Source organism: Notothenia rossii, assembly GCF_949606895.1.
Source record: "Notothenia rossii genome assembly, chromosome: 4".
Lineage (NCBI taxonomy): Eukaryota > Metazoa > Chordata > Actinopteri > Perciformes > Nototheniidae > Notothenia > Notothenia rossii.
Genome location: NC_136902.1, coordinates 82,139,494 through 82,159,475, shown reverse-complemented (window position 1 = coordinate 82,159,475; position 19,982 = coordinate 82,139,494). Strand labels below are relative to the sequence as shown.

Genomic DNA, 19,982 nt, shown 5'->3' with positions numbered 1-19,982 from the left:
CAACCAGGGAAAGGGGACTGTAAGCACCCAAAGAAGCGATTACTTGTGCAAATGTCTTAATTACAACGCCTGCCAGGGATTATAAAACATTATATTTTTTAGGGGTGTCTTCCGTTGTCAGTCATAACAACCCAGGGTAACAACCATAGGTAACAACACAATGGCAACAACCCTCCCTATGACACCATCTAATGGCCTCCATGGTTTAGAAACACAAGTGAATGATTATGCCACTTACTAAATGCAGGCCTCATTTACTACACAGTGGACTAATTACACAAAATGATCAAAAAAGGCAAAAATGTAGGTAATGTGAAAAGAGGAAATGAATACATGTGAGTGATTCATCTGTTTGTTTTCTCACCGGGAAGCTGATCTCCTCCTCCAGGACTTTGTCTCCAACAACCTAAAGGTCACAGAGGTCAAAGGTCACGGTGTAATTATCTGAGTCATCATTAATTTGGCAGAGGGCATTTATTTGTGTGTGTGTGTGTGTGTGTGTGTGTGTGTGTGTGTGTGTGTGTGTGTGTGTGTGTGTGTGTGTGTGTGTGTGTGTGTGTGTGTCTGTGTACCTGGCAGAAAAGCTGGTGGTTGTCCTCGGACACCAGTAGCAAACAAGAACACTGCGACTGAGTCTTCTCCTGGAGCTGAAGGAGAACACAAACATGATCATATGGTGAATGACAGAGTAAAAAATCTCTTTATCAGACTCGGAGAGATTGTTTTTGAAGCTTCAATTCAAGGTGTTTTGGAATATAGTCAACATGTGAAGATAAGATTAGAAAGCAGTAGACAGTGGGAAATAATTGGGGGTAAGGTGCTGAAAGGGTGTATTCTCTTATTTTAAATCTCTAACATTAAAACCTTAAATACATTTGACTTTTATTTAAAGAATGCATTCAACTGGGAAATTAAAAATATTGCGCATTTGTCCACATTATTATATGTTATGCAAGTCACAGGGGGAACGTACGTCATCATACATTTGCTGAATCAGTTTTCACTGCATTTTGCATATATATTATGAAACTTTTTGGCAATTCGTCAAGCTTTTTCTGTGTTTCTTTTTCAGAATACATGCATAAAAAGAGGTGGATATCGGTTATAGATGTCTGTGAGTCTAAATGTAGAAGTGTGTGTGCGCTCAGTATCTCTGCTGCTGCTGTGCTCTGTAATGTCCGCAGATTTACAACAAACTTCCTGCTGCTGTCTGTGATGAGAAACCTTTCATTCATAGACTGAAAAACACTCATGATGACGCAAAAATAATGCAGGTACATAAGCATGTACATGATCACACCCAACACACACACCCAAAGTCACAAGAGCAGTGTTTCCTTATCATTCTTCTCCGTAATCCACAGAGCGGGATAGAGAACAAGCAGGAAAGACATATACACCAGTCACTGCCAACACACTCGCCCCCGGCACACACACTAAAGTGAAATAACACAAACACAAAAGCAAGTTGCTGCACCCACATATAATAAACCCCTCCACCCTCTTCCTTCCCAAATACAGTTAATTCCATGAGAGTCGCCCCAAGCTCTTCCCAACAAACTGACAATTCCTCAGTAGCAACAATCTCCCGCTTCCTTTCCTCCCTCCCTCTCCCTTTACCCCTCTTTACAAATGTAACAATAAACAGGCGAAACAAATCATGTCAGATCCAAAATACATTGTAAAACCCCTGCAGTCTTTTGCACCACCAGAACTTCTCCCTCTCCCTTCCTTCAGATGCAGGAAACATACTACAAATTCAGGTTTGGAGGCATCAAAGACTAACACTTTAAATGCAGGCGGTATGGCTGCTGCAGTGTTTTTCTGTCCCATGAATCCAGTCCTGCGGCGCCACGGTAGCAGGGAAGGTCAGGAAGGCGATAACTGTTTAGACTTTACCTTTCCACAGAAAAATACCTTCACTTTTCTTTTAAAGGAACACATTACTTTAAAACCATTTCAATAATTTCTCAACAGTTCTGACGTTATGGTCACTGCAGTAAACAGCAAATGAGTTCCTCATATATATATATATAAAATTACAACATAATGAGAAAAAAGCTGACAAAATAACTTCTAAAAATGCTGAAGTTGCTAATTGTATTTATACATTATGATAAACATAATGTTCGAACATAATAACAATAATTCAAAAACTGCAATTACAAAGCAAATACTTCAGATTACTATAATTTGGCCATATCATTGTTTACAGTCCGACAAGCAACGTCAGACGCAAGAATAAGTTGGAGTTGAGAGACAATGTCTACGACCGGATTGTATCACAAGACACCAGTTTACCCTCAGTTAAGAGTATTTGTTATTTAAAACAAGTTAAAACGATCTGAGACGATAGCCAACGGGTTCAGAGATGCTCTTTTGCTCTTCACACGGACCATTTACCCACATTTAACCTAAATCAGTTCAAATGTTGCAATTAGATCTGCATATATTTTGAATACCTAAATCTAAAGAAATAGACCTTCTTGACATAACGTATAGATGAGGGCTTCCAGACTAATCAATGAATCATTTGGTCTTTATAACATCTTTATATAGTCAATTCATCTGTAGTCAAAAACATCCTTTTCAAGTTGCATATTTTGACCAAAACCAAAAATATTAAGTAAAGAAAAGAAGCAAATTCTCACTCAAACAAATGAATATAAAGCACTTGATATTTGAAGTGGACATAAACTCTGACTCTTAACATTTTTCTTTAAAAAATCAAATCAAAACAAGTCCTCCATGCTAAACAAGTAGCACAAAAATGTTCACAAGAATATGGGTGCAGCCAGCAAGGCTCGTTGAAGCCCAGTTAGAGAATCTGTGTCCCTTTGGCGCAGTATAACCTTCAAATCCCTCTCTGCTCTTCCTTCACCATCTCATGTTTTCTTTATCAGTGAATAATTCCATACATTTACATTTTTGCCAGGTTCCTACACAGACTGTAGCTGATAGCTCCTTCTCCACCTTTCTATGGAGATGGGGCAATACTTTGGGGTACTGATGAAGCGATTGTGTAATACAAATCTTATGGTATAGGTCAGGCCTATTCAATTGGCGGCCCGCGGGCCGGATGCGGCCCAGAACCAACTCCCGAGTGGCCCAGCCTCCCGTAGCCAAATTCCTACACTAGTACAGACCATGAACGCAACACTCCGCGTTGCATAGAAACCACCAAACCACAACGCAGCACATTTTTTGAAAGTGCATCTAGTGGTGCTAGTAACGGTGGTCCTATGATAGCAACTCTAAAACATGTCCCTCTCAACTCTGAAGCGTAAACAGAGACAAAACGGTAATTGATCTTGTGGAGCAGATCCAAGTCAAGCTGGACATTTTCGCTACCGACTTGAGCACGGGTTGGATGCTGCATTTTCCGACGCTCCCCAAACACATCACATCTCCGGCACAAATAACGGATGTGATGACAGATTTCATTGCGAGGTTGAAAGAGAACTTTGCCGGTCGATTGGATGGACTTGCTCTGCCCACAGACGTGATGATGGGCTTTGCCAGAGACCCCTTCACTGTTGCAATAGAGGGGGACGTATCAACCAGAGCAAAGGAAGTGGTCCCCTGCATCGACAAGGGGAAATATACACTGGAACTTATTGACATGCAGCGCACTAACGGGCCAGCGAAGTTTTGGAGTGATGTCAAAAAACAGCAGTTCCCTAACGTTCAGAAAGTAGCGATCTGTGTGCTCAGTATGTTTGGATCAACATACACATGTGAATCAAGCTTTTCACACATGAACTCAATCAAAAGTAGCACTCGCTGCTCCCTGACTGACAGCACTCTTCACCAATGTCTTAGGATTGCATTGACATCCTATGAGCCAAAAATCACTGCTCTTGTTCAAAACAAAAAATGTCCCTTCTCCCATTGAGAAAGTCAGCGATGACAAATCACAAATGAGGTGATTGTAAGCACCTAGTTTACTATAGAAGACGTGTAGTGTAGTATTCATTCATATAGTTACCCGTATCCCTTGTTATGGGTTTGTGAACTGAAGTGTTTGACAGTTCTTTCTGTATTAATTTAAGTGCACTTTGTAATGTGTCTGGGTCAAATGTGACTAAAACGTATGATTTTTTTGTTATTACTTGAAAAGTGAAAAAATATTGCTACAGTACTACCTCTTTGTGTTGCATTGGAGCTCTTTAGCTGTTTTTTTTGTATGTGAGCACATTTATTAAGACTGCTATTATTGTATTCAGTAAATGCACTTTGTGATGTGCCTGGTTAAAAAAAAAATAACCTGAATATTTGACTTCTAAAGCAAACAAATGTAATGCTACAACTGTGCACTTTTTTTTCAGATTCTGTTAAATTAATGCTAATTTGTTGGGTTTTTATGCACTTTTTGACCTACCTTTGTTAGATGAACAATGAATAAAAATTGCATGTTTTTCATCGCAGTAATATGTGTTGGTTTAAAATGTGTCACTACCCGCTTTTTACAGGCCGCTGAATGTCTGGCCCAGCTGAATTTTGTAGTTATAAAATCTGGCCCAACTGAATGTGTAGTTGAATAGCCCTGGTATAGGTAAATGACAAGATGAGGAGAAAAAGTGACTCGGACAGGTTGAATGTTTTGCATGTACTGTACGTCTCTAACTGTGTGTCAGTGTGTGTGCGTGAGGGAGCATATGAAAGATCTTGAGCACTTACATAATTGATGACTTTGAGCTGGAGTGAGGCTGCATCAAGGTCAAAGAGCTCCCCTGAAAGTGGAAAGGGAGAAGAGAGAGATGGATGGGAGTACAAAAAAAAAGAGACACAAGGTCAGATAGGCGTTAAGGAAGACAGGGGGAATGCAGAGCATGTACGCGAGTGGACAGAAAGCAATCCGGGGAGGGATGCATTGAGACGGGGAGGTCGGGGAAGGGTGAAAGGAAACCAGCCAACAGAGGGACTAATAATGAAGACAAGACAGGAGATAGAGGGCTGCCCGGACTGCAGATTAATTCAGAAAGAAAGAGCTAGACAGGGAAGCAGGAAGGGGAGGCTGAGGCTGAGGAAGGTAAAGACAACTTATATTTGTAGACAATTACCATGGAGTAAACAACATTGTGTATGTGCACAGGAACAACTTCCATTATGCATGAGATTGTAAACAGTGTTTTTGCCAAGCGTTCCGTTTTCACACAGGAGCTGTCAAACACACTGCGTGCCAATGACGGAGTCCATCTAAATGCATAACGCTTTCTATCCAGGCTTTCTCTATTAACATACTTCACCTCACACATACAAGTGTGTGTGTTTGTGTGTGTGTGTGTGTGTGTGTGTGTGTGTGTGTGTGTGTGTGTGTGTGTGTGTGTGTGTGTGTGTGTGTAATTGTGTGCCTCACAGATTAGTGTTTGAATATACAAGGCGCAGGAAATGTAAGATGCATGAGAGAAAGTGAATAAGGAGGTAATTTAATAGGCATTTATGTATGTTATTAACAATTTGTGGGTATGTGTGTGTGTGTGTGTCTGTGTGTGTGTGTCTGTGTGTGTGTGTGTGTGTGTGTGTGTGTGTGTGTGTGTGTGTGTGTGTGTGTGTGTGTGTGTGTGTGTGTGTGTGTGTGTGTGTGTGTGTGTGTGAATACCACAGAGTTGGAGAATGTTGCGGTCCAGTTCGCTGTAGTCTTGGTCTGAGACGCTGAGGTGCAGCAGTGCATTGTGGGACTGTAAGAGAGAGGGGCTGAGGGGAGGCTTCTGGTGGGACTTCTGAATGGCCTGGACTCGCGCACACGCCACTGAGGCCTGTGACATCATTCACAAATAAAGGAACACACGGAGAAAAGTGAGTTAAGGTCAAGAAACATTTCAGAGAGAAAATCATCGGACTAGTACTGTTTGATTGTTAAATCTGGTAATCCAGAACATCGAACATGAATGGAAAGGCCATTAAAGTAAAGATAACAAAATCAATACTGAGTCTGAATGCGATTGATTGTCATTAATTTGTCCTTAAATGAAATAAGGTCTATTTTGACATTACCTCTTTTAAGAAAGGGACAAGGACTTCTCAAAACTCATAGCATCGGGGCTAATTATATAGTTATTTATTAAAAGAGAGTTTTGCAGCTTTTACATTCTGTAAGCAGTTCACTTCCTAAATGATGTCTTTGGTTTCATGACTTGCTTTTAATATAACCTTTAAAGGATGTGTCCAACGCTTATTGGATAATCAACTGAGATTACACCTTGTCATAGGCTGTATGTTAACTCCTGATAAAGGCTTTATTACACACATCAAGTTAGCTACTGTTACCAAGGTGCTGTTACATATTAGTGACCGCAGAGAGGAATAAAGAGAGCTTACGTGTTTCTCCAGCATGTTGAGATGCAATTCATCCTGATCAGATAGTGGATTACAGCCCACCTGCAAAACACAGACGTTTCAGTATGAGTAGGACTCTTCATTTGAGTTCATTTCATTTTTTTACAAAAAAATACATCTATAGTATGTGCTGCAAAAGTTAATATCCACTTTTCGTAAAGGAGGAGGTGATGACGTAAGCAGTGACGATTGCTTTTGTTACTTTGGTTTATTCAGTTATTGCATTGTATATCCATAAATGCGAGGACTCACCAGTAAGACAGTGATGGCCTTGTCCCGCTCCTGGTTCAGGAGAGGAATGACAACGGCTAAAAAGAAGAAGAAATAAAAAAGTATTCATAAAACATCATTTATTGCTTCAGACAAAACCCATCCTTGGCCTAACTTGGTCTTAACCTTATTATCTATTTCATGGAAAAAAACAACCCTAATGTCCTTGCATAACGTCTCTTAATATTTTTGCTTTCTTTTCTATCATTTGTCATTCTTAATGTAGAGCAAATAGCAGCAGCAGTTCCTTATGGACAAAAAACATTTTATCTTGGACGTGGGAGTTGCAGAAAATGTGGACAGTGTCAAACAGAATAATGTGTTTACCACATTTGTCTCAAAAACTTTTTCTTTCTGCACAATCATTAGAAGTTTCAATGTATTTATCGATCCACAGAGTGCAGAGCGATCATGCTTGTGTACTTTGGGATGTCTCCGTGATTACATTCCTCCAGGTCATTCTCTAATTTCTGTTTTGAGATCAAAACAAGACATTTCCAATTTAAGAGGAATGTTCACTCTTTTCATTTCACTCAATTCGAGCGCTTGCATTTTTTGTCATTAGCGACCTTTCATTGCTTTATTTTTTTTGCCCACACAACTCCATACCTATCCCTCTGCAATCATCATCTCTTGTTCACTACTTCTCCCTCTCTATAGTTTTTTCTCCCACACTCTCACATCTCTCTGTGCCTCCGCAACCTTAAACAAGTACACACACACGCACGCACGCACGCACGCGCGCGCACACACACACACACACACACACACACACACACACACACACACACACACACACACACACACACACACACACACACACACACACACACACACACACACACACACACACACACACACACACACACACACTCAGATATGCTGGTCCATTCGCCTGCCCGCAAGCACCATTCAAGCCCTTGTCTACACCCTTCAACATACACACATGTTGGGATGACCACACACCTCTTCTGTGCGCTGGTAACGGTGCTGCGAGGCAGATTCTGTATTTCTCTGGCAGTTCGGACAGAGGAAGGCCTGCACACTGACATCGTTTCAGCTGGTCCACGATAGTCCTAAGACAGAGAAACAGATGAGTATAGCTCATGTTTTGAGAAAGACAATTACCTCCAGCACATCAGTCAGAGAGGGAAACAGTGAGGCAGTCTCTCAGACACTGGGGAGACCAAGAGGAAGAGGGGATTTGAAAGACATTGGAGCAAATGGAAAACGAATAACCAGCATTACAAAAACAGACACATTATATTAATTTTCACGTACCGTAGGGCTATTATTCATTGTGAAATTATGTGAACTCAATACGGCATTTTTTTGTAAGTCTGTGTGTTGAAAGGGCCTGCCAGGTGTGATGATGGTGTGTGCATGTGTGATATTTAATACAGAGGGCAGCTCTCTTATGCTAAAATATGAGACATTTGTTTACTCAGGACTTAAGACTGCCAGATGAACACAAATGCACAAAAAAAGCACACACACACACACACACACACATAAGGAAATGTCACTGCACACTTCAGTAAGCATACACAGACAGACATCACACATATGGAAAAACTGTTTCACTTATGCATCAAGGTCAATTCATGATCAATGTGCCTCCATAGTAGTAAGCTGAACCCTGACACACACACACACACACACACACACACACACACACACACACACACACACACACACACACACACACACACACACACACACACACACACACACACACACACACACACACACACACACACACACACACACACAGCAGTCACTCCATTACAGTCTGAAATCCCTTCAAACCATTGCAGCCAAATCTCTGCGTGGCGCATTGATTTTAAAGTGTCCATTTTTTTCAGCCCACAGAAACAGCCCACTTAGTCTTCGTGGTTGCTCTGGTGCCGACCTTTTTGTAATGTCTTTGTTCCAAGCTGCTTTTCTGCATAACCATGAGACAAATGAATATCTGGTACAGCAAAGAGCAAAAATCCCAGCCTCGGGCGCTAGGATTTAGCTTTCTCTGTGCACACATGACAAACCTATTAGATATGTATGAGTGTGGTGTATGGAGATAGCTGTAAGGTCAACTAAAGCTTCACACATCTGCTAGAAGCGGTAAGCAGCAACAATAGCTCAAATGGAATAACATATAGGTCAAATATGGCGTGGTGGGCGGTCTGTTTACAACATAAGTTGGCCCGTCAGATGCAGTAAATGTGGATGTGTAGGTGTTTATTTGGCACACAAAATGAGCTAATGATTAATTGATCTGATTATGCTAATGACTTTGAGTTACTGCCTGAACCTCCGCTCCATTTGTCGTAATTGCTAAAGCATCATTGAGGAACACTTTGCTCAATTGTTTTAGTGCAGTAAAGGTATTTCATTGCTGCTTTTTTCTCTATAAGGACAAAGAACAAGATCAAAATGGTCAACAAAACTTCAATTGATTCCTCTCTCCAAGAAGGAGCTCCACTGTTGGTCTGCGTGTTCGTCCATTTGTTGATCATTTGGGTATTTTACACAACTCTGAGGGGGAAAGCTGCAATACTGCAGTAATGGTGCAAATATGCTGTACAGCAATATACTGTAGTAACAGACGTGATATTTCCAGTATGATTGAGAGAGTTACAGATTCTAATATATTTAAAATAAACCTGTAACCATATCTGTATACATACAATAATTTAACAGGTAATTATTGTGAATTATTTAGATGATATTATGATATATGTATTTAAAAACGTGGTGGCAATCTTTCCTTCTCAAATATGAAATATATCTTAACAAAATAGTATCTATCTAAAAATGTATAACTTCCATTTCATGGAAAATGTGAATAGCCCTTTAACAAAACAGATGGAAAATGAAACTAACCTGATATCGAAGATGTTTATGTTAAGAAGTTTTATAGCGTCAATGCATCTCTGTGTTCTGTATGCTTTAGACCTTGGACAGTGAGTTTTCCTCTGCAATATTTTGAACAATAGCTTGGCCGAGTAGCATCAGTTATCCTTTAAACAACCAATGGTTTTGAAGATAAACAACCATGGAAGCTGTTGTGGGCCAGCTTGATTGTTTGTGTGAGTGTTTTATGTGTGTGTGTGTGTGTGTGTGTGTGTGTGTGTGTGTGTGTGTGTGTGTGTGTGTGTGTGTGTGTGTGTGTGTGTGTGTATGTGTCTGTGTGTGTGTGTGTGTGTGTGTGTATATATGTGTGTGTGTGTGTGTGTGTGTGTGTGTGTGTATGTGTATGTGTATGTGTGTGTGCATCTTTGCCAACAACAGGCTTGCATGTATTGAAAAGTGGGCTGAAATTATGCTTAAAGCAAAGTGGCCTCCTCTCAGATGAGCTTACTGAATGTATCTTTGTTCACATGTTTGTGTGTGTGTGCCAAGTGTTGATAACAGGCTTATAAAACCAGGTTAATTGGAGGGAAAAAAGTGACAAAGTGCCCTGTAGCTCTTTTAATATCGCCACTACCTCCATGCAGCCCAGAAAAATGTGTGTGTGTGTGTGTGTGCTCTGTGCTTGTTTCCTTGCGTGTTCCTGTCAGCATGATAGTGTGTGAGCCCATGTTTGTGTGGTGATCGGGTGTTGGAAAAAGGGTTCTTGTCTGACAAACAGACATTTTCATTTATTATGCAGTGTTGGTTTTTGCCGGAGCCTGGGCAGCGGGCACACACAACATTGTAGAGCTTCAGAGAGCACTTAAGAGAGGAGAGGATCGCTGCGTCTCACTGAGGAGCCGGGCGCTGTCACCTCGGCTATTACCCTTGCAACGCTTCCGCAGGGAGAGGGATTGAAGGTGAGAGAGAAAGAGGTGCAGCGGGGGGAGGAATGGGGGTGAGCAAAACACAGCCGGCTTAGTGCTTCATGGCTCTTTGGGGAAAAACTAGGCTCGGAGTATGAAAAGGGCAACCACAGACTGATGCAGGGAGGTGGGGTGGTGGGACAGCTGATGACAAAAGAGGGAGAGAGTCTGTCAGAGTGAAGGATGTGAAATAAGAGGGGGTAAATGTGAAATACAAAGGGGAGAATTTCAATGAGAGAGCACTAGAATAGGGGATTGGAAATAAATGACCTTGTGTCTCCATGATGGCACTCTCTCTGTGACACTCCTGAATCTGTTTTGATGATGTGATTTTGGGAGAGGCAGCTCATAATTATTCAGGGGACACCTGCTTTAGCACAGAGAAAAGCAGCCGCCTCCGTTTCATCTCTCCCTTGTTTTATATGGGAGACATCCACAGTTTGCTGCTGCTGCACAAACGCGCACACACACACGCACACACACACACGCACACACACGCGAAGATAACACACCTGATCTTTCCCTCCTGTGGCAGTTCGTGTGGGGGGTCGTCAGATAGCAGCCTCGAGTATCCCTCCGGCAAGTAGACACATACACACTCCTGGAATAAAACACATGCATTAACATGCACATTCTTTCGTAATATTAATCCGTTTTTTTCTTTCTTTAATGGGTGATGAGGTTTATCCATTTGCATCAGAGCCTGGGCCTCTGTTCCCTGGCCTTATGTCAGGGCTGAGGCTTTTAGCTCCGTTGCTCTGAATACTAACAGGAGGCTTTTAGTTTTCAGGTGGTAAATCAAGGAATGAACGTCAAATATGTTGAGTAAATGTAGAAACTGCGTGTGTGTTTGTGCAAATACCGTGCTGGGTAGCAGCTCCTGTATGCTGTCTCGGAGGGCCACTCGAAGCGAGCGTGCATCGACAACCGCCGCCAGCTGCAGCAAGGCATCCTGGGGAAGGACACAAACAGATGCCCTGATGTCTGTTTGCTTGTTTGTTTATGATCTCCATGTGAGCCTCCAAAAACCTGAGGCCTTGGGTATAGTTTAGTTTTTTTGTGGGTGCAAGGTTTATGTTACAACAGCTCTTCCCTAGATATTTAGCTTGGCAGACCAAAAAGCTTCTAAAACAATATTTAGACTGTCACACTGCGTAAAGCACAGCAATCTGCGCCTGTTGGAGGCACAAGGGAGGTACTTGGAAATGAACTGAACACAAACATCGTCAGGGATTACTGGAGTTAGTTTTGCTCTTCATGACACTCAATGGATTTGCTTCATTTTGGCACATTGAAAAAAAATCAAGCACTTGAGAAGAGGTAGTTGATTATTCATGAAAATTAAATGGTGTTTGGAGCTGCTACCGGCAACAATATCATCAAATATATGTAATTTCTTCTCATTGCTGTGTTCTTTAAAGATTGGACTGAAGCAATTGCAATAGAAGAGAGTGGTGGTTATCTCAATTACAGTCGGTACATCTGATCGATGGGATTTGTTAGAAATTAAAATCAATGTTTTGATGGTATAATGTAGCTTAAACATACCGTCAGTTTAAACGCTCTTTTATACTGAAAAAACAGAAATTCTTGTGCACAAGCAGTTAAGCTTTTATTCTGAAAATCCTTCATCTACGGTTAGCATTTAGCATGTGGCTAATATACGATTTCCTAAAGAGTTGAATTGAGTAGCAAAATGACATGGAGTGGTGCAAACCGAAACCTACTGATTTAACACTACAACTATAGATGTCGAGATACTACCATGCTGAATATTAAATGAAAGTACAGTTTATTTGAATACATTATTGTTTACAGACGAGAGTAGCATGTGACAACATCCGGAAACCAAACCAGCCGTGAAGTATTTTCTGTATGTTTTAGAGTATTGATTACAGCGTTTAGAATGTGTTACATTAAAAGTGATGAAAGAGAATATGAGGAGAAAAGGCGTGTTAAGCATATGTTGAAGGTGAAAAGTACCAATACTCTGTTTAAATGCAACAACGGACATTAGAGGCGAGGCGAGCTGGCTGGCGGGGAGGAGCCAGCAGAGGATATATAACGGCACCGAACGGGGGATGGGCCTTCTCTTCTTGCTCAGGAGAGCCAGATCACAGCTGTTTTCTGCCGGAACAATATTCTGTCTGTAACACTACCGCGCCTTTTTTAATTAAAGTATCCCATTTGAATCTTTTCAGAGACTCCATTTAGTCTCATTTTAAAGCTTCTCTCCTGGACGTGAGAATAAAGAACATATTTAACAGATTCTGAGTCTGAATTTAACAAGATCTCTTTCTTTTTTGACTTAGATCAATTATCTTCCCACATTGAAATCGACACACAAATCCTGAACAGACACAAAGACTTATAGCGGAAGAAAGTGACACCTCTTGAAAAATAAAGACAAGATTATGCTTGAAACACGCTGACAACCGCATAGCTGTTGAAATTGGCAACACTCGAAAACGGTACAAAAGACTGTCAGTCCAAGCAGCGAAAAGCAATGAACAGTGAAGATGGAGATAGTGAAATGTCATTAAGTTACTTAATAATAGCCAGAAATAGTTGAGAGAGATGTTCAAATACCCGGCCAACTGCAATATCAAGTGGCCTTTCTTGTCCAATGTGTTAGTTTTAGAAGAAAAGGTTATAAAAAACAGCTCTTAAAATGTTGAAGTTGGAAAGGTCTCTTAGATGCGATGTGACCATCAGACAAGCACTTTGTTTCCAGCGTACTAATGCCTTAAAAGGGTCAATATAACTGCAAGGTGAGAGCAGTTTGTTTTCTCTTTCTGCTCCTCTGAAAGAAACTTTCTTCTAATAAAAATTTGCTTTGGAAACAGCGTAGACAAACAAAATGAAGACGGTACAGCTGATCTGAGATAAGCTTCTATCTTAAGGTCGCGCAAGATTGACTTTCTACCTCAAAGATTTTCAATTCGACCTTCCACAAACATTACAAACAGGCATGGAGAGCAGCAGTGTCTCAAAACTATGACTTTATTATGACTTTGTAAAATGTACATCAATATCACTATAAAACACACACTATAAGAATATTTCCAGTCTGTGAGCAGTCTACTTAAATCTCTACCAGTTCCAGTTATCACAAGGCATTATTATTACATGTAACCGCAGTGAAAAAAGAGAATCGTAGTGGGACTTTAAAATCTGATCAAAGCCTGGAAAAACTCCAAAATCGCAGAGGCTTAAGGCGCTGCTGCGTTTAAAACTGTGAATATGAATTGGAAAGAAGATGATGGTGATGAAATATTGCCTGTGACAGATAGATCATCCTCTTCCAGTTGTTCTGACAAAGCTGTTAGTCTCACACTGAGGGGCTCCATCTGTCACCCTTTTTAATTTGAATTGTATTCCTCTTTTGAACCACACCATTCCCCTTTTTCTCCTTCGTTTCTCAATCACGTCCAGTATTGTGATGTACAGTAAACATGGAAAGACAAGGGAATGGCGTTAGAGGATGGAGGAGGAGTCTTAGTGGACGGGTGAGGGACGGTCAAGGAGTGGGTGAGGAGGAGAGAGAAAAAGGGAAGACGAAGAGCGAGAGTGGAGAGTCTTGTCATGCCTGAGCACTCAGTGTTGGTTATTACATATGATTAGCTATGATTAAATGGGATTAGCTTTGATCACTCAATCAGCCTTCCAGAGTGATGTTGTAATGAAGTTGGAGATCTGCCAGCCCGTGTGTGTGTGTGTGTGTGTGTGTGTGTGTGTGTGTGTGTTGTGTGTGTGTGTGTGTGTGTGTGTGTGTGTGTGTGTGTGTGTGTGTGTGTGTGTGTGTGTGTGTGTGTGTGTGTGTGTGTGTGCGTGAGTGTACGTGTGTGTGAGAGAGAGAGACATCATTTGGGAGTGTGATGCATCTTAAGCTGAGATTTTGAAAGGCTTGTGCAATGTTTGAACAAAAGTAGAACTGAACAGGGGACAAACAACGAACATCTCTGTCTCCCTGTCTTCTCCACCCCTCTGTCAAAAACTGTGTGTGTGTGTGTGTGTGTGTGTGTGTGTGTGTGTGTGTGTGTGTGTGTGTGTGTGTGTGTGTGTGTGTGTGTGTGTGTGTGTAGCCAGCAATAACATGTATGCCTCGGTAAATGTCAAACTCTGACCTTTCACAATCATTTATTGCCATATACCTTCAAACCATCTGTTGCATTAATTTACCTGCCTCTCTACCCACCATTACGCACGCACGCACGCACGCACGCACGCACGCACGCACGCACGCACGCACGCACGCACACACACACACACACACACACACACACACACACACACACACACACACACAGACAAACACACACTTCTTTTAGTTGCAGCTTTTATTGGACAGCCCCCTATTTTGTCTAAATTAAATCCCACTTTAACTTGATTCATTGGCTTTTTTTCGTTGCTGTAACCTCTTAAAATGATTTTGGGGAACTGAAAAGTAAAGCTTTGTTTTTTTAATTAAAGAGTACTTTAGAGCTCAATAGGGGTCACCAAACCTCCCTAGCATAATAATTAACAAGAGCACAATGTAATCCTTCAATTAATTCAAAGCTGAAGCCTGACAGCCTCTAGATTTTCAATGGAAATAGCAACATGGTTTCAACAAGCATGTTTTTTCTCTAATGCTTTTTCAATTGATGTGTATTTGGGTGAAGCTTTTATCTAAATTAAGTTGAGAATACCACAACAGGTTACATTTATAATACGGGGGGAGTCAAATCCCCGCCTAACAATAACGATGGATGGAGAACAAAAACACTCAATGTGCAGGGCCATAATGATGATGGTGTATATTTATTAAATGTGATGTTTAATATTTGAAGTACTCCACTAGATCTGATATCCATTCTACTCATTGAAGTAATGTAATTTTGTAACAGCAATACACTGATCTGAAGGACCATGAATTGTCTGTGAAAACAGTATGAATAATCACAATTAAACTAAATGTCACGCTACTACTACTTTGATTTGTGTCTTCCTCTTTTTTAACCATTTCATCACATCCCACCTGTCTCATTTAAGTCCCTGCATCAGTCGGCCTGAACGCCTACGTTTGACGTTTCTCCTGCTTTCTTCAGGTTTTAGTCTTTGCTCTTATCTTTATCTGCAGCATTACTAATCATTCGGAGCAGACTGACATTTTGAAGGACACCTGCGGTCAGCATAAATAAACACACAGTCCTCCCTCTCCGTGTCTTTATCAGACATCGTCTCAGACAAAGGCGAGCGCATTCTCCTTAGGCTCCTCCGTTTATCGTTGATATTTTGTACATCACACTGCTCATACAAAGGTCATGAGACTTTCTCCCATCTCAAATGACTCACAAGGTCTCTTTCCCTGTGAATCTAATCATTATCTCTGGGGATGGTGAACAAGGTAATCACGATTGTATTCCCATACTAATGAATACGTCATCTGCTGGCCGCTCAACAGATTGGCTAATACTCAAACCTGCAGCCACAATAACATCCTTCAATTTGGTTGCATACATATCTATTGTCTGTCTAGCGAAGCCTTACTAATAACTGATTTGTTTCTTCATCACAATCTGGATATGATTGGTTTGTGCAAAACAGGACTGAATCTTCCTAATCGGACTATACCAACTCAATTTAACCTACAACATTGATAGTAAGCTCTTAGATTTAAATAATCTCCATCAGGTATAAATTGCTTTGTCGGTTTAAAAAGATTTTTCCACCTTGTGGTACTCTATAAAACCTGGTCCCAAATCCGAAATAGTCCTTTGATCCAACTCTTGAAGATCTCACTTTTAATTTTTTTTATACTGTACAATGCAATGCTGTATATTCTGATAAAGTTTGCCGCTTGAATTTCTTACATTTTAAAGTTAAATTGATCAATGGTTCACTTTGACACCAGATACATTGAGAAAATAAAAAATAAGCAAAAGAATGAGCAATAGAAAACCCAACAAGTTGAGAAATTGAATGGCTCTTTGGTGGGTATACCTATACTACAGGTCATTAAAGGGAAACACTGGGTCATCCATAGAAAATGATCATCGAGTGACTATAAAAGTAATAACGGTACATGTTTGAGTACAAAAGCCAGAATACATCATTCTTTATCCTTTTCAGCCTGTTTTGTGACTGGAATGGATCTTGTGCTTTTGATTCCACTTCTGTGCTTCCATTTTGACACAGCAGATCTAGACTGACTGGAAAATCAATTTGCTGTCTCTGGCTTTGCTCTCGCATGGTTAACGTCTTTTTTTAATCTTTTTGCCTATAGCTCAGTTAGTTGCTTTGATCACTTCAGGTCTTTCACAGGTTATCGGTACAATTATCGTTCTAGCGGGATGACCTCAGTCTCAGTACATTGTGTTTGTCCTCTATCCTACCTTCTATTTTTATTTGCACTAACTGCAGGGTTTCAACAGTAAGCAATGAGGTTGGCAGTGTCTAAAGTGTACTCCTCCTGCAGATGCTACGCTCAATTTGCTCTTCAGGAGCGCACTTAAGCTTTAAATATGTTTGTGAAGATGCACTGCAGAATGTGTAAACAGCCAAAAACAAGCTATCCATCTACAGTGTAATGGGATGGCATGGTAATAAATGTTGGAAAGGAAAGAAAACCCAGGTCAAAATGTTTGCTATTCACTCAATCTTTTCCCTGATATAGCAGCAATAATTCAGCGTTGATACAGTATAGAGGGAGGCAGGCATTTGGAAAATAACTCCTTAATTAAGCCTACATGGACAGCGCTTCAGCTTAAGCCAAATCAGCTCTGTATAATGTCGAGATCATTTATTTCTGAGCAGAACTAGGCCAGATAATATTTGTACATTCTTTCTAAGGTTTATTTGAAACGGCTTTGGCTGCCTGGTGAGAAGGGATTCAGGCTCATCCAATAAAACAGTCAGTTCTCTATTTAAAAGCTGTACTTTTAATTGCCTTCATATACACAGCTTTCCTGGTTTGTACAAATGTATATGCTGTATGATTTCAAGATGATTAAATCAAAATGCTTTCCCCACATGCATTTGATCTTTCAGCTCAGCTCTCTTGTATGCTGTATTTTACTCGTCAATGGTGAAGGTATAATTGCATAAATGGATATACTGTACTGTTGAATTTGGTGGTGCAGGATCTGAGTGGCATCTCTTATGAATCCAGCAGCAGCAGCCACAGCGGGAGCGTGCAAAAATATCAGCAGGAAGCAAATTTGACCCCCTGAAGTGTACACCAGAGAGATTTAAAATATGCATGTTTTAAGGTGCGAGAACAAGCTTGTTAAAACATATGTTTCTATCGCTAAAATAAAAAAACACAAGTTAAGGCTTTACAATCTCAACAAAACACCCTCAATCATAATGCCCTCGTTTTAAATAATGAATAACACTCCAAGGGTGAACAGATATGCAAGAGATGTGTCTCCCACACTACTGCGTGGGTAAATACATTTCAAAGATATATCAATAATTTGGATGTCAGTTGGTAAACATTGAATCTCAATATTTGATCATCTGCTCCTATTCGTCTATAATTTGTCATCAGCTGTTATTTGACAACTTACAGTGCCTGCAGTTTATATGTATCTGCGTTCATCAGTCAATGTGACATGAATGACTTACAGGTCCTGTTTAAAGACAAAATAGCCAGTATAATCGGAATAATACACACAATTTATTTCCCTTCATCTGCCGAGGACCAAAACTGTAATCATCATCACAGTAAAGAACATCTGTTGAGTTGTTTCTACTTACCCTCTCCTTCCACAGTCAATAAAAAGCAGAGCGTTCACCAAAGTTACAGAAAGGACACACAACACCTTTGAAGTTCTCCATCACTGAAGTTGTTATTACACTATCAAAACAAACATCTCTGTGAACACAATCAAAGTGTTCCCGCACATTATTCATCGTCATAAGCATTAGCAAGTACTGCCTTTAAGTCTATCGTATATGAAAATGAACTGGGAAAATCTTCAAAACCTGGTGGGATATTTTACACAGTCGACGCCCTATATATTATTCCTTTTGAGAAAAGGACGCACAGGATATGAGTTATTTCCACATTAATAAACAACTGAATCCCTCCTCAGCTCTGTGGTTGAGTCAGCCCCAAATTGAGGTAGAACAAACATGCAGCCTTCACACATAACAGCTTCTGAAGTGAGGGCTTTTTTCTGTATTTTTCTGTTTATTTGTAATTATTATACCAAATACAGAAGAGAGAGAGAGCGAGAATCAGATCTTAGATTACCCAGTTAGCTGAATATTACATTAACAGGCTAAACTGGCCACATTAGATAAATATGTAGCTTAGCTGAGGACCCGACCGGGAGGATTAGTTTAAGGAGCTAATTGGAGTCTTTAGGATAGCTTCCGGATTTGTTATCTGCTACATTGTTCACAGTCTGACTCTATATATGAAGCCAATCTGCATTTCAAGAGGGTCACTGCTTGACCTTGATCTAACAGCAAGAGGATGACGGGTAAAGGCATCTTACTTGCACATGGTCAATCGTCCTTCTTGCCTTTGGATCTCTATGTAAAACCAACTATTTACATGTTCTAACAAGCCCCTTTGTGTATTTCGGGAAATCACTAGCGTGCTCACTCCTTTGCCTGCTGCATGCTCAAATGTGTATGTTTAAGTCCACGAGGGACGGCGGTTCAGTCTTTAACATTGGAGTTAAGTGAATTACTGATGTTGATTGATTTTTGCCTGTTTGAAGGTCGCTAGAGAGTGAGTAGTGAAAAGGAACGGATATAAAGACTTCATTACTGTTTCTGGATTCCTGTTTTAGAGAAAGTCAGGCAGAAGCAAGGACACATGCAAACACACGCACGCACGCACGCACGCACGCACGCACGCACGCACGCACGCACGCACGCACGCACGCACGCACGCACGCACACACACACACACACACACACACACACACACACACACACACACACACACACACACACACACACACACAGAGGGGTTTGTAGTGTTGCAGTGGGTCTTGGTTGTTATTCCAACAGAGCTTGGTCTCCAGTAGCATCACTAACACTGGAGACACATGCACTGTAGAATACAGCCAAGCCATGATGATGAGCCCCACCAGACACACACACACACACACACACACACACACACACACACACACACACACACACACACACACACACACACACACACACACACACACACACACACACACACACACACACACACACACACACACACACACACACATCGTGTCCCATTCACATTTCAGATAATGAAAACCAAGGTCTCATGAAATGTTAAAGCAAAAGAAGGGACAAAGAGCAAAGAAGAGAAGATCATTCAGAATTGTCTACATTTTCTCAATTAAGCACAAACAGAAATGTGTGTGTGTGTGTGTGTGTGTGTGTGTGTGTGTGTGTGTGTGTGTGTGTGTGTGTGTGTGTGTGTGTGTGTGTGTGTGTGTGTGTGTGTATGTGTGTAGTGAAAACGAGTGATAGGACACGTTTGAGTGAAATCTACTATACTAATGCCAGCCAGACCTGAGGGAAGTAGATGATGGAGAAAGAGATTGAGAA

At 40.9% G+C, this 19,982-nt stretch overlaps 1 protein-coding gene across 2 annotated transcripts in view; it reads right to left on the bottom strand.

Moving 5' to 3' along the window:
• Positions 1 to 19,982, bottom strand: part of pde2a (phosphodiesterase 2A) — a 139,866-nt gene that overhangs the window by 21,896 nt on the left and 97,988 nt on the right. For both annotated transcript variants that reach the window (XM_079678422.1, XM_079678423.1), the window contains exons 3-11: positions 11,290 to 11,379; positions 10,940 to 11,028; positions 7,576 to 7,685; positions 6,592 to 6,647; positions 6,322 to 6,381; positions 5,603 to 5,759; positions 4,681 to 4,733; positions 573 to 647; positions 365 to 406 (exon numbers count right to left, since the gene is read on the bottom strand). In XM_079678422.1, coding sequence (XP_079534548.1) covers positions 365 to 406; positions 573 to 647; positions 4,681 to 4,733; positions 5,603 to 5,759; positions 6,322 to 6,381; positions 6,592 to 6,647; positions 7,576 to 7,685; positions 10,940 to 11,028; positions 11,290 to 11,379 — 732 coding nt within the window. The remainder of the gene's footprint in view (positions 1 to 364; positions 407 to 572; positions 648 to 4,680; positions 4,734 to 5,602; positions 5,760 to 6,321; positions 6,382 to 6,591; positions 6,648 to 7,575; positions 7,686 to 10,939; positions 11,029 to 11,289; positions 11,380 to 19,982) is intronic.